The 23,565-nt window shown below is 41.6% G+C and overlaps 1 protein-coding gene across 1 annotated transcript; it reads right to left on the bottom strand.

Annotated features, from left to right (window-relative positions):
- Positions 1-953: 953 nt before the first annotated feature.
- On the bottom strand, positions 954-22,787 carry BAG1 (BAG cochaperone 1). The gene is made up of 7 exons (XM_069853361.1): positions 22,715-22,787; positions 18,470-18,598; positions 18,241-18,323; positions 16,922-17,035; positions 15,572-15,679; positions 6,753-6,815; positions 954-4,455 (listed from the first exon to the last, which is right to left on the bottom strand). The coding sequence occupies exons 1-7, from the start codon at positions 22,755-22,757 to the stop codon at positions 4,366-4,368; spliced, it is 630 nt and encodes a 209-aa protein (XP_069709462.1). The 5' UTR covers positions 22,758-22,787; the 3' UTR covers positions 954-4,365.
- Positions 22,788-23,565: the final 778 nt, after the last annotated feature.

The following is a 23,565-nucleotide window of genomic DNA, read 5'->3' as shown; positions in this document are numbered from 1 at the left end:
TAGGTCCCAAACCCGGGGCAAAACAATCCCATGGAACACGACAGGCTTGGGGAAGAGTGGCTGGAAAACTGCCTGTTGGAAATGGACCTGGGGGTGTTGGTTGACACCCGGCTGAATACGAGTCAGCAGCGTGTCCAGGTGGCCAAGAAAACCAATAGCATCCTGGCCTGTACCAGAAATAGCATGGCCAGCAGGAGGAGAAAGGTGATCACACCCCTGTACTTGGCCACACCTTGAATACTGTGTTCAGTTTTGGGCCCCTCACTACAGAAAGACATTGAGGCTTTGGAGTGTGTCTAGAGAAGGGCAATGGAGCGGATGAAAGGGAGAGCAAGTCTTAGGAGAAGCAGCTGAGGAAGCTGGGGTTGTTTAGACTGGAGAAGAGGAGGCTGAGGGGAGACCTTACCGCTGTCCACAACTACCTGAAAGGAGGCTGTAGCAAGGTGGGTGTTGGTCTCCTCCCAAGTCACAAGTGAAAGGAGAAGAAATAGCCCAAATTGCAGCAGGGGAGGATTAGATTGGCAATCAGGAAAAGAATTCTTTACCAATAGAGTGGTGAAGCATTGGAATAAGCTTCTCAGGGAAGTGTTGGGAGTCTCCATGCCTGGAGGTGTTAAAAAAGCTGTAGACATGGCACGTTTGGACATGGTTTGGTAGGCACGGTGGTGTTGGACTGACAGATAGGCTTGATGATCTTAGAGGTCTTTTCCAATCTCTGATTCTATGATTCCAAGTGTGCTTGAGAAAAGAAAACAGCTTTTCTTTAAGCTTCAGCCTGTTGCCCATCACCGCAACATTCCAGGCATTGAGCCCCAGCATCCTTCAGCAGGCCTGGCACAGCAGCTGCTGTTTACAGCACACACTGCAACAAGGTGTAATGTAACAGTGTGCGTTCTCCCTATTACAACAAAGTCCATCTACGGCACGTCGTAACAGCACCATGACCAAGGACAGCAGAGAATTTCCATATTTTATTTTTACCTTTTCATTTATGATAGTACAATAAAATAAGTTAACTAAAAAAAGTCTAGCCCCAAGTTCCACAGTGTCAAGTACTCCACTCAAAACCATGAGCGACCATTAAAAGTCAAAAGCGCGTTACTCCAGGTTTACCAGGACATTTCCTTCAAGAGGACTTGGTCACAGAGGACACAACTAAAGCAGCCTATTTTATGCTGTCGCAGAGAGCAAGACATCCCACAGCTCCAGACTCTGCAGCCCCCTGAACGCTGGGTTTGGTCCATCTCACACCAGCCTCTAGGAGCTGGGGAGGTAAACGGGGCAAGGAAGTGTGTAATTTGATTTCTGTTTTTATAAAAGACAAACTTTGTGGCAAGACATTTTGTCCAGATGGCAAATCCGAGTTGCGTAAACACAGCCAGAGCAACAGAGTAACTGGAGGAAGACAATCGGATAAGTGCAACTAAGAAACAAGGGAGTCACTTCTCACTTGACAGGATCAGGGCAGATGGCTGGGGTGAGGAAATGATTCAGCAGCAAAATAGGCAACATAGGATACTTAGACTACAGAATCAGGGAGAATACAGTTTAAGCTTGATCGAGATCCACGTTTACCTTTACAAATTCTGATGAGTATTTAAAATCTCCTCTTCCTTCCCCTTCCTCCCACAACTGTAGTCTGCTGCACTTTTCAAAAGTGCCTAAGTTTGCTTTTACTGAAATTTAAGGCTATTACGAAAAAAAAGTAGGGCTCCTCTTTCAAAACCATGTATAAAAGTTAATCCTTAGATAACTCTAAGTACAACAACTGTTTTCCAAAATAAATCAATTCAGTTTTTTTTATTTGGAAGCCAAACGAATTTACACTGCAAAGGTTTGTCTTCATTCACTTACACTTTTGACCTAGAAATCAAACACTCTGATACCAGGAGTTACCACTGTAATTTAACTCCAGCTCAGGACACCCATCCCTTGCTGAATCCAGATGTGCTAGTGGGGAAGGTTCATCCCCACTTTCTTTGCCTCGAAGTACCAGGTTATCAGAAGACCTTCTATGGAAAAACTTGAAGTGAATCCACCTGGCTCTGAGACTAGCTGAGGTTGTACTCACAAAAGTGCATCTCAAGAAGCAGCAGTTTTTGGGAAGCAGTGCTTGGAAGACGATGTTTGCCTACAGCCTTAAGTGTTCTCGCCCAAGAGAGGAAAAATAAAAAGGAGCCGCAGAAACAGACACAGCCCTTGCCAGGACTACAGCTCCCAGTTCTCCTCATGAGCACCAGAGGGCAATTTGTTTGTTACACATTCACCTGTGAAAGTTCAACACATTAGAAGACTTACATTTGAGAGAGTAAGGATCCTTCCTATCAGAGGAAAGTGGATAATTTTGCATACTCTGAATTAGGCAACTGTGCTGCTGGTGTTTTAAGAGTTAGCCGAATGTGGCCTAGGAGCAGCACCAAGCTAGGTAGGTCTTCACAAAAAATGGCTACAACCAACTCCTCCTGACCTTAAAGTGCTGGGAAAATCCAGCATTGACCAAACCAGTAACTTAGGAAAAAAATATCCACAGTTCTACCAAACACATCATTTCCTTGGAAGTGTTCAGGGCCAGGTTGGATGGGGCCTTGAGCAGCCTGATCTAGTGAGACATGTCCCTGCCCATGGAAGGGGGGTTGGAACTAGATGATCTTTAAGGTCCCTTCCAACTCAAACCATTCTATGACTCTATGATTCTACGACAGACAAGCTTCCTAGAAGCCCAAACCTTAAAATCCTCCACAGATGCTGAGAAGAGAGTTATCTGAATCAAAAATACAACCTTGAAGAAACTGGTTAACAGTAAAAAATAGAGCAACTCCAACATTGGTATGGTCAAAAGGCATTTTCAGAATAAAACACAGGACTATCACTGCATTTGTCCAATGGCATTTTTCAATAAAGAAATGCTCCTCCAACTACAAAGATCAAAGACAATGCTTTAATAATAATAATACTTTAGGTATTATTTAAGGTTTATAACCTATTAGAATTTAAAACCTTTTTACACACTTTTCCTACATTTATCTTGAAAGGACAGCTAATCTTAAAATAGTCACACATGGATAAAGTCTCCCTACCTACAGGCCATTTCTAAAAATTCTTAGTCTGACTCATTTGAGATTAAAGAAACTTTTTTCCCCCCATGGAAAAAGGCTCCTTAACAGTCACTACTTTACCAGCCACTGCGTACATGACTGACCTACCAATCAGAAGTGTCAGTGAAAAAGCAGCTTCCACTATAGTTAAATTAGCCATGGGCTCTGACCAACAGCTCTGGCTGCGCCTGCTGGCAATTATCACACTATCTCCTGCAAAAGCTTATTTTTCACCTAACAGAGAAAGGTAAGCATGGCATGTATCTGACTGCAACAACCAGTCATAACCCTCAGATGCATGGCACTGCTAAAATGAAGCTGTGTCACTTTGTAATAGGTTATAAAAATTCACCAATTACCTTAACAAACTAGAAATAATCACTACAATTTTCCATTAAATATAGCATCATTAATTTAGTGAAATCAGAAAAAAGTATAAAAAAGTCCTTCCAAAACAGCTCCTTAGTTACACCTTGCTTGAACCAAACCCTTGGTATATGAGCAGCATGAGCAATCTCATTTCATTTCCCACCATAAATCAAGAGGGAACACAAACAATAAAAATAAGAATAATCTATAAAATCCACAGTACATCAGTAATCTATGTAAAAAACATACGTCAGTATCAAGGAGCTCAGTAACAACTTAAAGCACCACTCAAAATTAAGTACCATACATGTTACAGTACATTCCATTTATTATGACACTTTAAGGCTAAAATAGGTACGACTCCCTTATAGTCAAGCTTTCTTATATTTATAAATGCATACAAACATTAAGTAGATACAAATGGGTAGGGTTTTCTTTATTGCTCTGAACCGTCTACTAGAATGTTCAGTTCTCCCAGATGTCGTCTCAGTTTGCCTTTTTCAATCAAGATGAAGCCCTACAACTGCCACTTACGGCACTTGTATGACTACAGACCTTCTTTGATTCGAGCTCTAAATAAATTCAAAGACATATCAGACAAAACTGCCCGTCACTGCAAACTTTATAACTTAGTAAACTAAACATTCATCCATAAGATACATAACAATTCACCACAAAGATTATTTCTGCCATTCTTCAGGAAGGATTTTCTTTTCAAAGTAAGAGGTCTAACCAAGCAGCAAACAATACAACTAGCAAGAAATGATTGACTGGTACCAGTCTAACAGACTGGGCTTTGAAAAAAACCAAAAAAAAGCTGAATACGTGCTCCAAAACAAAGAGCAAACTTGTCTTCTTGCTCATAGAGCAATTATGTTTCCTAATTACGTAGGGCAATGCCTCATTCTGCCAGAGCCAAATTCTTTGACTGTAGCTTGTCCATTTCTTGACCGATATTTCCTTCAATGGTGTCACACTGGGCAAGAAAAGCCTGAAAAAAGGAAACAAACAAATGTGATTGGAGATGCACTTATAGCAATAGTAGATGCTTCTTAAGAACAGAAACTGCAGTTTCCATCATTAATCTGAAGAAGCCAACTCAACAACCACCTTCCAGTTCAGTTTGATAACAGATTAGTCACAATTCTGTTTATCCAGAATCCAACAAGAAACGTGACATCTGATAAGACAATAATGCAGTTGCCCATCCTCACCATCCTGCTCCTGAAATACTTTGAGCTGATTCAAAGTTCATAAACAACATGAGCCCTCATCTTTATCAGCAAGTAGTTGGTGTGCCTCAAAAGACCAAAGGCTTCTTTCCAAAAAGAGCACTCCACAGCACCTGAAACTTTCTCAGGACCTGCCCACAAGTTCTTACAAGTATAGCAGCCTGCACACAGTGATTAAGAGCCAGCAGCCACTGGTTATTCTGCTTATGCTGTACACAGCACAACATGCCACCATTTTAAGACAACAAATTCTTTTAGGCCAATTCCAATGTATATGTGAGTACATCACCATTTCTGAGCAGACTCTCCCACTATCTATTCACTCATTTTTGCTACATCTGCACTAGGCTTTAGCAGTCAAACCAGATATTTAATGCTATTTACATTAAAATTACATTAATAAACTTCCTTCCCTCTAAAGCAGTTAACTGTTGTGCCAGGTGAATGTTTCTCAACCATCACACAGTTTTGAATCTTCTGTCTTCAACCAGTTCCTTGCACTGGCATCTCCTCACTTCTGTAAGGACTTGAGAGATCAATCATAGAATTATAGAATAGTTTGGGCTGGAAGGGACCTTAAAGATCTTCTAGTTCCAGCCCCTGTGCCCTCGAACACCTCCAGGGATGGGGCACCCGCAACTTCCCTGAGTCACCGGCAAGGTAGTAACAACTGCAGTAGCTGTATGCAAGTGTTTTATGTAAGTATCCTCACTCTGGAAGACACTTGACTGCCAGCTAGAGAAGGCAGTTAATAGCTCCCCCTTGCTTTCATAAATACTTAAAGGTGACAAGCATAACTTGCCAGCGTCATCTTGCTCTGGAAAAACAAATTGTTGTTGACTGCTCTGGTCTGAAACATCTTAGATTCTTCTGCAGTCCTCAAAGGCTTCATAACCTACAGCTGCAGAACGTTGCACCTATAAAAGCTCATCAGGAATTTTGATCTCTGCTCAATAGCCTGTTTAATGCATTAACAGCAGTTCTTACGCAAACCCCCTCTTATTTCTGCAATAAATTCATCCAAGAGCAGAGCTCTAGGAGCTTGCCGTGAGATTTACCACCATACCTCTATTACAAAGTTCTGCTGCTTTGGTTAGGCACATTGACTCAAGAGCATGTTCAGAGCCCTGTATAACATACCTACACCAAAACCATCTTCATTTCTATTTGCCTTATCTAAACTTACATCCATAACTGAGTGCTTTGTCCCTAAAAGCTTTAACAGAAAACATTTCTACTACGAAGTACTTCTTGGTAGGGCTTCCTTTAAAATAGACGGATATTTAAAAAAAAATTGGAAAATACTAATGGAAAGTATTTAATAAGGATACAGTAAAAGACAAAACCTTTCAGCTCCATATATGAATGCAAGGTACTTTCACAAACAATGTTCAGGAGTCTAATCTATGACTGAAGCTCACATAATACAAATAAAACCAGTACCATGAGTAGCATTACCATTCATTTATGGAAGTCTTGACTTTGAGGGGAAGAAGGACAAATTCCAGTATTTATTTACAAACATTCAGTTCAAGGTCGCTAAGGAAACAATCCCTAGGAATTTATAAGCATCACACAATGGCAAAAGCAATTACAAACCCCACCTCCCAGCACAGCTGCTCTTCTGTACAGATTTTACTTCAGAGCCTTGCTCTCCATAGAAAGTTGGTGCACTGCAGTAGAAGCTACATTTTCCAAAGAACACTTCTGGCAAGAGTTACACTTGACTCCGTCCTTGTGCCCACGTCTCATTCATTACTCCAGCCCACCGAGAGGTATGAGGAATGATCCCATTCTGTTTACAAGTTATTGAAATTACTTTGCATCATCAGGCAGCCGTAAGGCCAACCGCTGAAGTAAATTACAAAACATGCTCCAAAACCAGCATGAACTATGAAAATCTGTATTTTTGTATGCTGTTTTATAAAGCTATTAATTACCTCTCAAAAGGAGGTCGTAAGAAATACCAACATCACTGAAGAAAATCTAAGCTCTAAGCAGCTCTCATTTTCCCAAATGTGTGCAGCATTAATGAATAACAAACAAAAAAACTCACCTGAACCCTTTTCACCAACCCCTTCTTTTTCAGTTTGCAGTCACTGAAATTCTCTGGTAGATTCTGCAGTAAAATAAACAAAGAAGTTGATGCAGCTTAATGTTGACATCAACAGAGTAAACTCAACAGCAGAAACCCAATGTATCAAAGAACCCCCTGAACAGGCATCCTGAAAATGCCAAGCCTCCTCACTGAGGAAGATTATACAAGAAAGAATTTGAAAGAAAAAGCTATAAATCCCAAAAGTCAGGGATGTGGCACGCTGAGTGCAAAGAACTGAGCTAGCGAGTGTACCACGTGTCTTTGGGTAATGTACAGCAACAGACCACCTACACTGCTTCTGTCTGCTGTGGTTTATGTTAAATGTTCTGCTGAGCTTCCACTTCAGTTTTTTTCAGAGGCTACAAGATGAATTAATTTCTTATGAATCCATTAACTCAATCGCTCACCATCATTAGAATGTATCACCAGTAACGCAGGCACTGCCAGTCTGCTTAAGCTGTACAACTGATCTTTGCAAGCATGGAAGACAACAGATGTGAAATCTTACATGCTGACAGCTTTTAATTTATTTCAAATTGCATCATTTTCTGCACTCCTACCACCCAATGTGCTCGTGTACGTCATGTTAGCAAATGTTACAGGCTTTGTCCTTTTGGAGCTATGTCAAGCTGGGGTGTTGGTTGCTCAGGTTTATGATATTATTCTGAAACATGTAAAAAGCCTGTACAGATTATTATCATTATATAAATTTTACACGAACTTGCTTTGAAACATCATGCTCTCACTGTTGAAGATGCATAAAGATCTTGGAATTTCTCACTGTGATACCTTTTATTTCCCAACCTAACTCCACATCAATAATAGAGGTTTCCTTATACTAGTCTCGTTTCAGATTTGTTTCAGCTAAAATGCAAGTCCTACTAGGTGTTTTAGATACACAATCTTTTATAACAATCAAAGGAAAAAAGAAAAAAAAAAAAAGGACTCTTTTAGTGTCCAGCCAAACATACATGATCTTAAATATAAGGAGTCTTGCACCTAATCTAATATAGGAGTTAAAAATACACAATAATCCACACCACAAAAACAGCCCATCATGGGAAGTGAAACTACAGGCATCGCTGAGATCCCAGGAAGTTTGGGGATTCCATTGCTCCAGTATTTGTGCAGTAATTAGCACATTGTAAGTGATATAACTCAATGAAATAATCATCACCAGGCTTCGCCTACTTTCCCTGAACCATGGGTGAGGAGAAAATGGGCACGCCGGGACACATTCTTACATTTCCAAGGGCAATCAAAAGAGATTTCAAGGCCTTGGGATGGTTGGTAAGGGAATCTGGAGCCCAGGCAATTCTTTCCTTTATCCTTCGAGTTGCACCCGTTAATAATGGCTCTGTGACTGGTGTTAGTGTCACTGCTTTAGACTAGACTTGAAGGGGGAGAGGGATAATATCAGGCTTCCTGTGACAACCTGTGGGACATCACACCAAGGTTAGAGGCACAAGGTGCTAGCAAGGGCCCTCAGCATGTTGCTCTGAGACACACTGGGTATGCTGGAGCACACCTGACGTCTTACAGAGATGAGCAGGGGCTCCTGAGGCAAGAGGAGCCAACAGGGAAACACTAGTGAAATATCTCAAAGGAATTAATGTGTGTTCCTCTAAGGTGACACAGCTGACAGCCCAGCTGAAGCGCCTCTGCACCAATGCACACAGCACGGGCAGCAGGAAGAGCTGGAAGCCACAATACTGCGAGAAAACTGTCACCTAGCTGCTGTTCCAGAAACTTGGTGGGATGAATCCCATGACTAGAGAGCGCAGCTGTCGCTGGCTACAGGCTGTTCAGAAGAGGCAGGCATGGAAGGAGGAGTGGAGGGGTCGCCCTCTACATCAAGAAATGGATAGATTGGGAAGAGCTGTCTCTGAAGAGCAGCCACAATCAAGTTGAAATCTTATCGGTAAGAATTAGAGACTGAGGCAACAAAGGGAATCTTGTGTATGACGTCTATATATACATGACGTTTACTATGTTACTACTTTTTCAACAGTGGTCTGCCTAAACCAGAAGCTCCTTTTTACTAGACGGCCTATGTCCATTTTCCAAAGCACAACTTCTTTAATTGCTCATTTGGGAAGCTACTTTGCTCTTTACGAAGTGTACTTTCTAGTAATGTGTATTGCAATAAGTGCTTGCTGTAGCATGTTAAACCTGCATTTCTCCTCCCAAAAAGCAGGACGCTGTAAAAAGGTTGCATTACATGCTTTTCTTTCAGAAACTGAATGCTCCAAAGACATTACAAAATAATTGAGAAATTAGTTCAAAGCTGTGGGTGAATCCTCTTCAAACACCAGATCTGGTTCACAAATAAAAAAAAGGCAAGTTATTATAGCTGTCAGAGGGGGAAATATTTTTAAAGAAGTATTATAGAATCATAGAATCACAGAATCATAGAATGGTTTGAGTTGGAAGGGACCTTAAAGATCTTCTAATTCCAACCACGCATGCAAGGATACATCCCACTACAAGTTATGAAGTTATTAAGAAATTACATGAACTATTCTAAGGGATCTTGGACATAGGACCCTGCAACCCCATGAGAAAACATTCCTACTTTTCCCTTGGTTTTCAACAACACGATTCACCTTTTAAGATGAATAAAATACAACAAGAAACATCTAACATAGAGAGAGGATTTGATGCATTCTATTTTTACTCTATATATGCAATAGTCTGAAAAGGCAAAGATTGGCTAGGCCTAATTGTCAACAGCTGATTCTCACCAAAAAAATCAAGACGTTATCTCAATGTCACAGAAATTTTTCTATGCCTTGAACTTCTCCGTTAATTGTAATTTCTTAATAATCAAATTAAAAATGAAACTATGCCCTAGTTTGTTTACACTCCCTTTGCTAAGTACCTGTTTCAGGCTGTATTTTCTGAAAGAGATTCTGGCCTTTGCAACTGTGCCTGCCAATCTGAAATAGCAAATTAACATTTTCTATTATCCAAAAAGGCCTAAGCTGACATTTAATAGCAGACAGGGAACTCCAGCTGCGCTTAGCACACAAAGGCTGTTTCTGAAACAGATATTGGTAACCAGAGGAAACTTTGAGTGTAGAGAAAATGTTCAGACTGTTTCTATTTTTGATAACATTTTAAAACTGTTCTTTTTAATTACATCCATGTGTGCAAACTCCTGTGGTTGCTTGCACACCCTCATAGCTGTTTTGTTGGGTTTTATTTTTTAAATCACACCTTGTAAACTCCTTGCAGAGACAGCGAACTGGAAGGCCTAGGTGTACTAACTTACTTATCAAGCTGCTTAAAAGGTGTTTTGCAATCAAATTTAGTGAGGTTTACAAATCTTAACATCAAATTAAATCTCACAGTCTCTCTGTTTTACCTTAGTCAGCTTACGTCTCCTCTCCAGGAATACGTTGTCCAACTATTCAGGGTTTAACAGGTGAAGCTGGTAATAAACCTTAAGTCACAATAACATTTCAATATTTAATTAAAATCAAATTTAATTAAAGAAGGAGTAGCTTAAGCCTAGGCAATGCTTATGCAAAACTCTTGCCAAATCGACATCTTGATGCTAGCATTGCTTGCAGAGCAATGCTGTACAACAGCATGTGGATTTCTACTGCACAGCATATTCTTACTTCTATAGTAAGTCTCCCCTCTGCATTGCACTTCCTCTGTGATAAAATCCTCACCAAGTTTCACAGTACTTGGTTTGTATGGCATTAAACTTTCAAAAGTGACTGCAGCGCTGGCTTCAACCCAACAACTTCAGTAGAACTCCTGGTCACAGGTTCTTTGTCCTCTCCAACCACCCAGAAATGGAGCCTGTGACCCTCTGATGCCAGTGACAATCTTCCGCCCCACACCACCTGAATTCAGAGTCGCTTAACCACATCTCTTGGAGAGTTCTCACCCTGCAGATACACTAAGATGCACTGCAGCCACACACCTATTACAACCTCATCTTCTGTATGAACAACACACACTTTATAAACCTTAAAATCAATCACCATTTCATAAGTAATAAATTCACGTGTATGTTTTCCTGTCTGTAGATTCTCTCTATTCCTGAGTGTTCTTTTAATTACTAAGTGACTACTTTTTATTGATTACCAGCCCTTCTTTTTTTTTGAATTTATTTTTAAATAAGTAGATAAATTGGGTAAAGGCATATTACATTGATAATAAATCTGTTTCACCTAAGTAGACATCTGAGCAGCTTCTTTAAAAGCAACTATTAAACGGCAGCATGCATCCACAGGTTTTCTGAATGCAGAAATGGTAACAAAGCGCTCTGCCCTCACTGAGGGATGACAGTATTTTCATGTTCCTTGTGCTGTAGAAAAATTTTCCCTGGATGCTTTGATTTCATTTTTATGATTCATAAGATTCTTCAGATTTGAGATTCTTCAGATTTGAGATTCTTCAGATTTGAGATTCTTCAGATTTGAGAATTACAGTAAGAAATATTTATTTACCCAGATAAATCCAAAGGTTTAGCAATAAATTATCATCTTATTATAAGTGGCAAAACTTCCCAGAAGCCTGGGAAATGTTTGTTACAGGCACAATGATGGTTTTTTTCCAGAATACTTCTTCTTTGTTTTAAAACTTAAACTGTTAATTTAGTATCGATTTACCAAGTATAACAGTGACAAGGAGACAGTGAAAAAAGTTTCATCAGAACACTGCAGTAATTTAAGTTTCACAAACCAAAAAAAGTCCTCAGAAAAAGGAGGATGGGCCACCAGCACATAATTACAAGTCAGGAATGTTATCAATGTCCTCAACAGTAACACATGTAATTTGACAGATGGGTTTTTTGTGAATTTATGTAAACAAAATCAGTGACTGGTATTTCAGAAGAGAAAGGGTGGGGTTTTTTTCAGCTGTTAGAACAATCTGTTCTCTGCAATTTATAGATTACAAATCTGCCATTTAATAAGAAATCATCACGAGAACAAAGTAATTTCTCAGACTGCAGTATCAGTGACAGAATTCACGTAAATGAAAGCAGGGTCATAAGAAGTGCATAGTGTCATGCCTGTGGATTTAAATTTTCCTACTGATCTCAGAAAAGTTTGTTGGTTTGGGTTTTTTTTCTTAAAAAAGCCTTTCAGTTTTTCAAAATAACTGTGCCAGCTGATCAAGTCAAGGATTTTCTGCGTTCCATTCACTGAGATTTGTAATAGGCAGTGTACTTTAACTTTTACTCCTAGACTATATGTTTTAACTACTGAAATAAATGGGATTTCTGATGATGGACACACACATGTTCACCTGTTGAACATGACTCAATTTTTTATTCCTTCTGAAAAAAACTTCAGAGATCTGTGGCTTACAGGAACATCTGACTGTGTCACAGCATTCAAAAATTTGTAACATGATCACAAGAACCCTCCACACTTCCCACTGTGGAAGCAGTAGCTATTTAAACACATTTAATGTTAAAATGTTTAATTTGCAGCTACTCTACCCAAAAGCATCCTTTACAGACTTTAACACCTCTGGCAGCGACAACACTATTTTTTCTCTTCTATCACAATATTTTACAACTACTGACCTACTTCTCCACTTCCTAAATCACTTCTTTTAAATGTGTAGTTGTTCAACACAGGCAGACCAGAAAAAGAGACTTATTAGTTCCAAACTCAGCTCCTCTAATTAATGAGCTTATCTGCTAACAGTAAGAGGTTGACTGACATCCCTGGAAGAGATACGACAACAATATGCAGGCTTCTTCACCCTTAGCTCTCTATAACCATACAAACCTCATTTTGTATCAAGCTAGATGGTTTTGATTGATCCAAACAATGCATGACAGCCAAAACATGTTGAAGAGCTTTCACAGCAGTTTTGCCAAAGAAACAAACTGGAACATTTGTAGTGTGAGCTTGCCGTACATTTCACTTCTAAAATGCATCCACTGTTCTGTCTTAGTAGAAAGCAGCTCACTCAGACACTGTTTTTCCCCTTATATTTTTCTAACATACTGCTGATTGAATCAATAGCACATTTATGTTGTCAACAGCAATTAAAAGATTTGTTAGAACTTGGTTTTTTTGTTTGGCTAATAAAAAGAACACTAAATACTGCATACAACAATTCTGAGATACAGATAAAATACCTTCTAGAAGCTTTATGTTCTTCTGGTTTGCATTTCTATTTACCACTTATTACTTCAGTGGAACCCTTTTATTGTTCATATACATACTTCATTACCATTCCGTGTGGCTACCTCTGTATATTGCACAACTACCATATAGCTAAGTAACACCTCAGGAAGCTAGTGGCCTGCTCACCTCATCTAGTGTAATGCTACTACATTGAATATCACATCACATAAATGACTTTATATTTTACGTAAAGATTGCATCCAACTACATGTACCTTTTATCTGCAAGATCTCACAGAAGTTTCAAAGAAATTCAGTTACCACAACAAAAACCACAGCTGCCTTTCTATATTTAAACAAATAAATAGAGACTTCGCTATGTGTAATGCAACTTCAATCCGTGGTGATAAAACCCCTCACTTACTTCTTGCTTTGTCAATGCCACAGGCTCTTGTAACAAAGTAACAAAATACTATGACAAATATTAAAAGATAGTAATTATAATCAGTTTTAGCACTGGCTGCTCCACTCCCACAAGAGACAAAACTGAAGCACAGGGACTCCATCATCTCCTAAATCTAAACATGAAATAATCAGGTTATAAGTCTTCTAAAATCTTGTACAAACCTAAAATTCCCTTGACTGGTACTATTTAGAGTATTTTGTATAAGGAGATAGATAAGCCATGCAAAAAGTATCAGATTCAAAAGTAAACTTGGAAATCTCATTTTGGACCAATTAGAAATCAGTGAAAAGGGTTTTTCAAGGCTGCTTGCTGGGTTCCAGAACTGTACACCAGCATACAATTACTGACTTTTTTCTAAATAGGACTTAATATCAGGAATTGAAGGGATCAGAAATAAGCTTTAATCCCATCCAAATTAAGCAGTTGTCACCTTATTGCTATTTTCATGATAACTCATAATTAATGTGCCACTTCAAACAGGGAATCAGTTACATAAAGTCTGTATATCTCACAGCATCCAAGAACTGTCAGCAAAATATTTTCTTCCATATGAGGCAGAGAAGGAAAGAGTAATTTTAAGAATTTAAAATAGTCAGCACATTACAATTTAAATAAAAAATATTTAAGAACTGTTGGCTATAACAAACAGCAAAGGCTAATTTACCATTAAAGATGCACAACATGAAAGGAAGAAATAAGTTAATGAGCTCCCTATCATTCCTAGGAACGCATCCATATTGCATATAATGATGACGGCCAATTCAAATTATTACTCTATGGTTTCTCTTTGCTGATTTAACTTTTCCAGTGTCCATCAAATGAACTACATTTGCTTCACCAATTATGGGCATTCAGGTGGAATCTTTTTGAAACAATGCCATTAAGGGTCACTGAGCAACAGAAGTAGACCCATAGACATCAATACCACAGAAAAGCAGCATTTTTCCTTTGGAGCAGAATATTATGATCACAGAATAATAGAATGCTCTGAGTTGGAAGGGACACACAAGGATTATCGAGTCTGACTCCTGTCCCTGCACAGGACAACCCCAACATTCACACCATGCATATGAGGGTGTTGTCCAAATCCCTCTTGAGTATTGTCAAGCTTGGCACTGTGACTGCTTCCCTGAGCAGCTTGTGCCAGTGCTCCACCACCCTCTGAGTGAAGAACTCTTCCCTGATATCCAGCCTTAAAGCTTCCCCATCACACCTTCCTGCCATTCCTTCAGGTCCTATCATTGGTCACCAGAGAGAAGAAACTAGCACCTGCTCCTCCTCGTCCCCTTGTGAGAATGCAGTAAATGCTCCTCATTCACCAACTCTGTGGGCTCTTCTGGACACTCTCCAGTAGCTTCATTTTTTTTTATACTGTGACACCCAAAACTGCACATAGTACTCAAGGTGGAGCTGAACCAGCGCAGTGATATGACCGCCAGTGATCGTGATACGCAACATAATAATATAATGAAGTTCACAAAGAAATACCAGCAGACAGAGAAACAGAATAAGGAAATACTCTAGCTGCAATAATCTTCTATTCATCTCTGCACAGGTCCATTCTCACCTAGCTCTCAGCTACTACATGATACAGGAAGGATTATGCACTATAAATGCATATAAATGCCGTAGGGTTATGATTCATTAATGACTGTGAAGCACTTGGACGTACCTCAGTACATTCCAAAGAAAGAATCCAGTCCTCAATCTGCAGGCATCTCAAATAAATGTACCATCAGTTCACATATGACTTGACCAGATAATTCTTCAGTATTCAAGACCTCCTTGTTCATATGCCATATAGAATACAAAGTTTATCTAGTGGGGTTTTTACAGAGCTTTACTGCTACCATGAAGTTTAAAACAGAAGCTTGCTTGCCAAGACAAACTAAACGGGTAAAACTTGATTAAAGGATACCCATTTCATGTAGTCTTAAAAGGCTGCTGCCCCAAATGAAGCTCTCCTGTAGAATGGGAATGCATACACAGGCATTAATGTCACCATTTAGAAACAGATGCTGACAACTGTTCTTTCGGAGGCAGGGGCAAGAGCTGGATATTAAAAAAAATGAGCAAACCAATTAACTAATTTTCAAAGCAAAAATAAATTTGCTAGTATTCTAAACATCAAACAAATTTCAAGAAAGATATATTCCTAACAGTAAGGTTCTGTTGGGAACTGATCCTCCTCTGTGGTTATTTACTTACAATGGCATCAATCTGTTCCAGGATCTTCATGAACTGCTCTGCAGTTCCTTTTATTCTCTTGTCCAGCTGTTTTAGTGCTTCTGCTTGGAGGTCCTTTGCTAAAAATCCCTGAGGAGGTAAAAGATGGAAGGAAGGAAAGTTATTCCATCTGTCAGTCTACCACAGTAGAAAACGTCTTTTACTGTTTCTGTAGTTTCAGGTATGACAGGGATTCCAATCTCAGTCTGTATTCTATGAAGAGATGTGGGCTTGTGTGAACCTCATGAGGTTCAACAAGGCCAACTGCAAGGACCTGCATGTGGGTTGGGGTAATCCACAGTTTCAATACAGGCTGGGGGATGATGTGATTGAGAGCAGCCTTGTGGAGAAGGCCTTGGTGCTCCTCACTGATGAAAAGTTTGACATGAGCTAGCAACACGTGCTCGCAGCCCAGAAGACCAACCGTATCCTGGGCTGCAGCAAAAGAAGCGTGGCCAGCAGGCTGAGGAAGGTGATTCTGCCCCTCTACTCCCATGAGACCCCATCTGGAGTATTATGTCCAGTTCTGGAATCCTCAGCATAAGAAGGATATAGAACTGTTGGAATGGGTCCAGAGGAGGGCTACAAAGATAATGAGATGGCTGGAGCACCTTCCAGACAAGGACAGGCTGAGAGATTTGGGGTTGTTCAGCCTGGAGAGGAGAAGGCTTCGGAGAGACCTTATAGCGACCTTCCAGTACCTGAAGGGGCTACAGGAAAGCTGAGGAGGGACTTCTTACAAGAGCATGTAGTGATAAGACATGGGGGAATGGGTATGAATTGGAAAGGGGAAGATTTAGACTAGACATTAACAAGAGATACTTCACAATGAGGGTGGTGAGGCACTGGCACAGGTTGCCCAGGGGAGCTGTGGCTGCCCCATCCCTGGAGGTGTTCAGGGCCAGGTTGGATGGGGCCTTGGGCAGCCTGACCTAGTGGGAGGTGTCCCTGCCCATAGCAGGGGGGTTGGAACTGGATGATCTTTAAGGTCTCTTCCAACCCAAACCATTCTATGATTATATGTTTGAAATGCAAAATGTAAGATTTGCTAAGTTTACTTAGAAGATTAAACAATTCTCCTTTGGACATCTTTTAAATCTAAAGAACATAAATTATTCAGTTTGCCACAATACATACCTTTCTCCAAACTGTGTCATTTTGCAAGCTTATAAACAGCATTTGAAATTCAGTAAGAATTTTACAGGCCTCTTAGGCCTTTAGAAGGGGCAAACTATTACTGACTATACAAAACCTTTAAACGGTAATTTTTTAAATTATTAATACCCACAAAACTGTTTTGCAAAATTATAAAATGACACAAAATTCGCTTACCTTCTGGATACTTGTGAACTCTTTATTAACTTCCTCTAACTTATTAGCTATTTGGTCCACTGACTTCTCCAAGTCTTTTAACTTCTTTAATTCAGCCTCTTCTTCTGGACTATTCTGTGTATTGAAAAATACAATATTCACAACTATGGAACAAACAGAGTCACTACGCAACTAAAAAGCACTAAGACTGTTGATAGAGACAAGAAGGTTTTTGCTGATTTAAAAAAGCATGTTACCCTGTGGTTGTTTCCATATTTTAATACCAATCAAATAAGCTTCTTCCAAAGCCCAATTACAAATACAGTCAAAATGGCAATGTAGATAATATACACACAGTCATATGTGTAGATGAATTTGAAGGCAGAAAGGATTTTTTTGTTTAGCTTAGCGTCTGGTGTCCAGTTCTGGAATCCTCAACCTAAGAAGGATATGGAGCTGTTGGAACAGGTCCAGAGGGCTACAAAAATGATCAGACGGTTGGAGCACCTTCCATATGAGAACGGGCTGAGAGTTGGGGTTGTTCAGCCTGGAGAAGAGAAGGCTCCAGAGAGACCTTACAGTACCTGAAAGGGGCTACAGGAAAGCTGGGGAAGGACTGTTCACAAAGGCTTGTAGTGATAGGACTAGGGGCAATGTGTACAAACTGGAGAGGGACAGATTTAGACTAGATATAAGGAAGAATTTCTTCATGATGAAAGTGGTGAGGCACCAGCACAGGTTGCCCAGGGAAGCTGTGGCTGCCCCATCCCTGGAAGTGTTCAAGGCCAGGCTTGATGGGGCTTTGGGCAGCATGATCTAGTGGGACATGTCACTGCCCATGGCAGGGGGGTTGGAACTAGATGATCTTTAAGGTCCCTTCCAACCCAAACCATTCTGTGACCCCATCTTTAGAGAGGAACATTTATATCATAAGATACTACCTCATCCTCTACTCGTCAAAGCCAGCCACAAGCCATTTCACTAGAAATAACCCAGCAGATGCAGTAGCTACACTTCTTTTCCTTTTTTTTAACCAGAAAAATAAGATGGTCAGATACGATCATCAGTGTACAGAAGGTTCATAAGCACCGACAAGCAACAGATCCCGCAGAAATTGTTCAATAACATAAGGCAAAAGTCAGTCAATAATGTAATCACTGAAACATACAAACTGCAGTTATTTGCAGTACAAGGTGAGATTGAATTCAACTTTGTGGGTAGGAATACAAGATTAGGTTTACACTGTAACACGGTTCTGTGCACAACAGCTGAATCACTCAAGGAAACGACAATAACTTAAGGGGAAAAACAAAGAAGAAAAGTCCAAAGGCAACAGTTACCCTTTTCCCAATCAACATGACTTTGCAACCATTTTTAACACCAAGTGCTGACAAGGGTTGTTCCAGTTCTTTGAGAGACTTCCCTAAACGGAAAATGAGAAAGGAAAATAAAAGTTAAAAAATAGTGGCATAAAAATGTCTTCAGGAAGACATTCAAAACATGGATACTTGAAAATGACTATGACAAAAGGTATCACCTATAAGAAACATCCACAGATTTATAAGTTACCTTTGTATATCAGTTTCTGAAAAGGAACTGGAACTCCAGTGACTTGCTCAATAAGTAGAGCCATGTCTTGTAGTGTAGGTTCACCATCTTCTTGTTGAGAAGCGACCTGAATACTGTGTTTTTCACTGCCTAACAAAAAACAGAGTAACAGTAATACTTATTGCTACTTAGAAAATACTACAGGAATTCCATTTCTAATTCTTATTTCCATTAATGCAGAAAGTTGTCAAATGAATGATTCTCATGTACAACCATAATTTTCCATCAAAGATTTCTATTGCATTTTCTTCCTCTTGGCATACCTTAACTCAGCTGAACATTTTGGTTTACATTATTGTAACCTAAAGACTTCAATCAGAAGTATTCTACTGGCATAATGCTCCTGCTAAATATTATTCCCCACCTCTTTTCAAGAGTGTAGATGGTGTCCAGCCATCCCACAGGCTAAAGCATGAAAGCCCGCACCTTCATGATGCATTCCATTTCTTAATGGTAGGAACTGAAGGAGCATGGGATCTAAAGAGGCTGGACCGATGCGCTGAGACCAATGGCATGAGGTTTAACAAGACCAAGTGCCGGATCCTGCACTTGGGGCACAACAACCCTGTGCAGCTACAGACTAGGAGAAGTCTGTCTAGAAAGCTGCCTGGAGGAGAGGGACCTGGGGGTGTTTGTTGACAGCCGACTGAACAGGAGCCAGCAGTGTGCCCAAGTGGCCAAGAAGGCCAATGGCATCTTGGCTTGGATCAGAAATGGTGTGACCAGCAGGTCCAGGGAGGTTATTCTCCCTCTGTACTCGGCACTGGGGAGACCACTCCTTGAATCCTGTGTTCAGTTCTGGGCCCCTCACCACAAGAAGGATGTTGAGGCTCTGAAGCGAGTCCAGAGAAGAGCAACAAAGCTGGTGAAGGGGCTGGAGAACAGGTCTTGTGAGGAGCGGCTGAGAGAGCTGGGGGTGTTTATCCTGGAGAAGAGGAGGCTGAGGGGAGACCTCATTGCTCTCTACAACTACCTGAAAGGAGGTACAACCTCCAGGCCTCTGGGAGAAGCTGGCCTCTTCTCCCAAGTGACAGGGGACAGGACAAGGGGGAATGGCCTCTGCCTGCACCAGGGGAGGTTCAGATTGGACATTAGGAAAAAATGTTTCACTGAAAGGGTTAACAGGCACTGGCAGAGGCTGCCCAGGGAGGTGGTTGTGATACCATCCTTGGAAACATTTGAAAGAGGAGTAGATGAGGTACTTAGGGATATGGCTTAGTGGCAGGCAGGTATGGTTGGACTTGATGATCTCAGAGGTCTTTTCCAACCTGGTGATTCGATTCGATTCTATTCTAACTTTTAATGGCATGAGTCTTGGAGAATCTGATCTGATATATCATTTCCTTTGCTCCCTACGCCTCATATATGAGAAGCAGGCAACCAGTATTTACCCTGCCTACCCTCCACCACCCACCTGAAAGAACTCTTGTGGTCAAAAAATTATTTCTCCCTGTACTGCTGCTGCTATGTAGCCTTAGCTGCTTTGAGAAGTCTTAGCCTGTATGTCACCTTCCGCTTACAGAACATCCTACTCAGACTCCCTGTGGTTACTTTCACACAAACAGCAGGAAGTTCTTAGAAAAAAGGAGAACGTCTATTAATCTCTGCTTTGCAAAAGACCCTTTCTATAACCCTCTGCTCCCACACGCTTAAGGTATGTCAATCTGACAGCACCCACAGGTATCAGCTACCGCTTGCTGCAAGGGAAATCAAGACAGACATTTTGTAATTTGCAGGAAGAGAGAACTTAACAAATACCAGAAAGAAAACTATTCTCAGGCCACTAATTTGAAGTGCATGTATCTTTTACAAAGAAAAATGCTAGAAACACTGATTTTTAAAACGTTCCAGCCTCACAGAGTCATGTGATAAGTGACACTGTGGCCTCAAAAACCTGCAAGCTCCAACAACTCAAAATTACATTACGGAAAATGCCTGGGGGAATAGTTTTTATAAACAGACCTTCTTCTCAGTTTGTTTTGGAGGGGGAAACAACCAAAAATTCAGAACCTAATCTCAGTATATTTCAAAAGGTTGTTTTGATGTATACAACTGCTCTGAGTAAGGGCTGTGCCTGACTGCAGTTCAGAGAAAAAAAACCAAACAGCAAATGGGGAAGAGAACAGCTGAAGTCTGCTATGCAATAGAAACAGATTTAATCAGAAATGGTGAGTACCACTTTGGGCTGAATGAAACAAAAATTTTACTGTAAATTCATAGCAGTGAAATCACCATGAAAAATACCTTCTGAGTTATAAGAGGTATCATAACTCACCAGATTGCTTCAGCAAATGAGAATACTGATTTATAATAATAAATTCCACCCCCCCCAAAAAAAAACAACAGGTAAATTCAATTTCTTGCAGATTGTCAAGCGATACATGTGGGTCTATGACCTTTCTCCTTCTTAAGCCTTATCTCCATCCTTCCCCACACTCACTCACGCATGCAAAACTTTTATGAAAACATTTGTGCTAAGTAGTAAGCCAGCACCTGACAGCAACAGCTACATCAGAAAGCTGAAGTCCAAGTTGAAGGATGCCTTCGTTTTGCTATCTGTTATTATAAAGTAATTGGCCGATAAGAAAACAACGGGAGATAAAAACGTTCTCAGAGAAGAAGACTGTTGGCAAACAGCGGGATGTTGGAATTATCATAGAACCACAGAATAGTTTGGGTTGGAAGGGACCTTAAAGATCATCCAGGCTTAATCTTCCCTTCACCACCTTCTTCTCTCTCCTGTTTCTCTTCCCAAAGAAAGCTCAACTGTGCCGACAGTCCTTTGAGTAACTCATTTCATCAGGTCAGCACCCAGCTGTCACACTGATGAAACTATCACTTTCTGCTGCGTTCTTGTAAGCATTCAAGCTTATTCAATGAACAGGATGAGAGCCTGTTGGGAAGCACCTGCTTTTAACATACAGTGATGGCTCTAGTCATTTATTTCATCTGAATGAAGACTGCTACCAAGAAAGTGAAGTTCAGTCTGTTATCTCTAGCAAGGTCAGCCTTGTCAGCTGTTCCCAGCACTATCACAGAATTATAGAATCATTGAACAGCTTGGGTTGGAAAGGACTTTAAAGATCATCCAGTTCCAATCCTCCTGCCATGGGCAGGGACACCTCCCACTAGATCAGGCTGCTCAAAGCCCCATACAACTGGGCCTTGAACACCTCTAGGGATGGGGCAGCCACAGCTTCCCTGGGCAACCTGGGCCAGGGCCTCACCACTCTCACAGGGAGGAAAAAAAAAAAGCCTTCTTAATGTGTACTCTAAATCTCTCCTCTTTCCACTTAAAACTTTTCCCCCTCGGCCTATCATAGAATCATAGAATAACCAGGTTGGAAGAGACCCACCGGATCATCAAGTCCAACCATTCCTATCAAACACTAAACCATGTCCCTTAGCACCTCGTCCACCCGTGCCTTAAACACCTCCAGGGAAGGTGACTCAACCACCTCCCTGGGCAGCCTGTTCCAGTGCCCAATGACCCTTTCGGTGAAAAATTTTTTCCTAATGTTCAGCCTAAATCTCCCCTGGTGGAGCTTGAGGCCATTCCCTCTTGTCCTGTCCCCTGTCACTTGGGAGAAGAGGCCAGCACCCTCCTCTCTACAACCTCCTTTCAGGTAGTTGTAGAGAGCAATGAGGTCTCCCCTCAGCCTCCTCTTCTCCAGGCTAAACAACCCCAGTTCCCTGCACCCCCTGATAAACAGTCCCTCCCCAGCTTTCCTGTAACCCCTTCAGGTACTGGAAGGTCGCTATAAGGTCTCCTCGGAGCTGAAGAGGCTGCACAACCCCAACTCCCTCAGCCTGTTCTCACGGCTGAGCTTCTCCAGCCCCCGGGTCGCCTTCGCGGGCCTCCTCTGGACACGTTCCAACAGCTCCATAGCCTTCCTAGACTTACAGTCGCTCAAACCCCGTGCGGCAAGTCTGATCATCCTGTTGATACGGAAAAAAAAAAGCCTGATTTTTTTTTTTTTTTTTTTTTGCCTCCCCTCCTTTGTGTTGGGTCAGTTCGAGAGACCCCCGGAGGCGTCCAAGGCCCAAGGTCCAAGGGGTCGGAACCGGGTGCTCTTTAAGACCCCTCCAGACCCGAACCATCCCGTGACTCCACAGGAGGGAGGGAGGGAGCACCCTCCGGGCACGGCGCTCGGGCTGCCGCGGTGGGGGGGCCCGGTCCCCGTCCCAGCCGGCCCCGTCTCTTACCGTAGGTGACGGTGACGGCGAGCGGCGCCCCGGGCGCGGCCATGTCCCCGCCACGCGGCCCCCGCGCCGCGTCACTTCCGGCGGGGGGGGGAGGGAGGGGGGTAGCCCCGCCTGAGGCGCCGTCTTTCCACCTAGGAGGCCGTGGATATGGCTTCCCAGGAGTCTTACGCGTATTCTGATACTCTCTCAGGGCTAATAGTAATGTTGTTATGAACTCCGCAGCGGTCAGAACTCTCGCTGATAGGGAGGTGGCTCCAGCTGTGCCGGACCCCGCCCGGGAGACAGGGACAGACCGCGAGCAGAGGGCGTTGCAGAAGCACAGATGGGCACAGGTCGTGCTTGCAGCAGGCGTTATCGTCTCCAAACAGTGTCTGGAAAAACACTGTCTGAAAGAAAACACGCCATCTGAGGTGCATTCTGCCTAACTTTCAAAAAAATCACAGAATCATAGAATGGTTTGGGCTGGAAGGGACTTTAAAGATCATAGAATCATAGAATAACCAGGTTGGAAAAGACCCATCGGATCATTGAGTCCAACCATTCCTATCAACCACTAAACCATGCCCCTCAGCACCTCATCCACGTCTTTTAAACACCTCCAGGGAAAGTGATTCAACCACCTCCCTGGGCAGCCTGTTCCAGTGCCCAATAACCCTTTCCATGAAATACTTTTTTCCCTGATACCCATTCTGAACCTCCTGGGGGAGCTTGAGGCCATTCCCTCTTGTCCTGTCCCCTGTCACTTGGGAGAAGAGGCCAGCTCCCTCCTCTCCACAACCTCCTTTCAAGTAGTTATAGAGAGCAATGAGGTCTCCCCTCAGCCTCCTCTTCTCCAGGCTAAATAACTCCAG

The sequence above is a fragment of the Phaenicophaeus curvirostris genome, chromosome 3 (genome assembly GCF_032191515.1).
Source record: "Phaenicophaeus curvirostris isolate KB17595 chromosome 3, BPBGC_Pcur_1.0, whole genome shotgun sequence".
Classification (NCBI taxonomy): Eukaryota; Metazoa; Chordata; class Aves; order Cuculiformes; family Cuculidae; genus Phaenicophaeus; species Phaenicophaeus curvirostris.
The sequence above is the reverse complement of the archived record's forward strand: the minus strand, read 5'-3'. Positions and strand labels throughout refer to the sequence as shown.

Excerpts from the sequence above, each read along its gene's own strand:
- BAG1 (XM_069853361.1), bottom strand. The coding sequence starts at position 22,757 with ATGGCCGCGCCCGGGGCGCCGCTCGCCGTCACCGTCACCTACG. Across the intron at positions 18,324-18,469 it reads TCAGAAACTGATATACAAAG|GGAAGTCTCTCAAAGAACTG; the intron begins GTAACTTATAAA and ends TTTTCCGTTTAG. Across the intron at positions 15,680-16,921 it reads AGTTCACAAGTATCCAGAAG|GGATTTTTAGCAAAGGACCT; the intron begins GTAAGCGAATTT and ends TTACCTCCTCAG.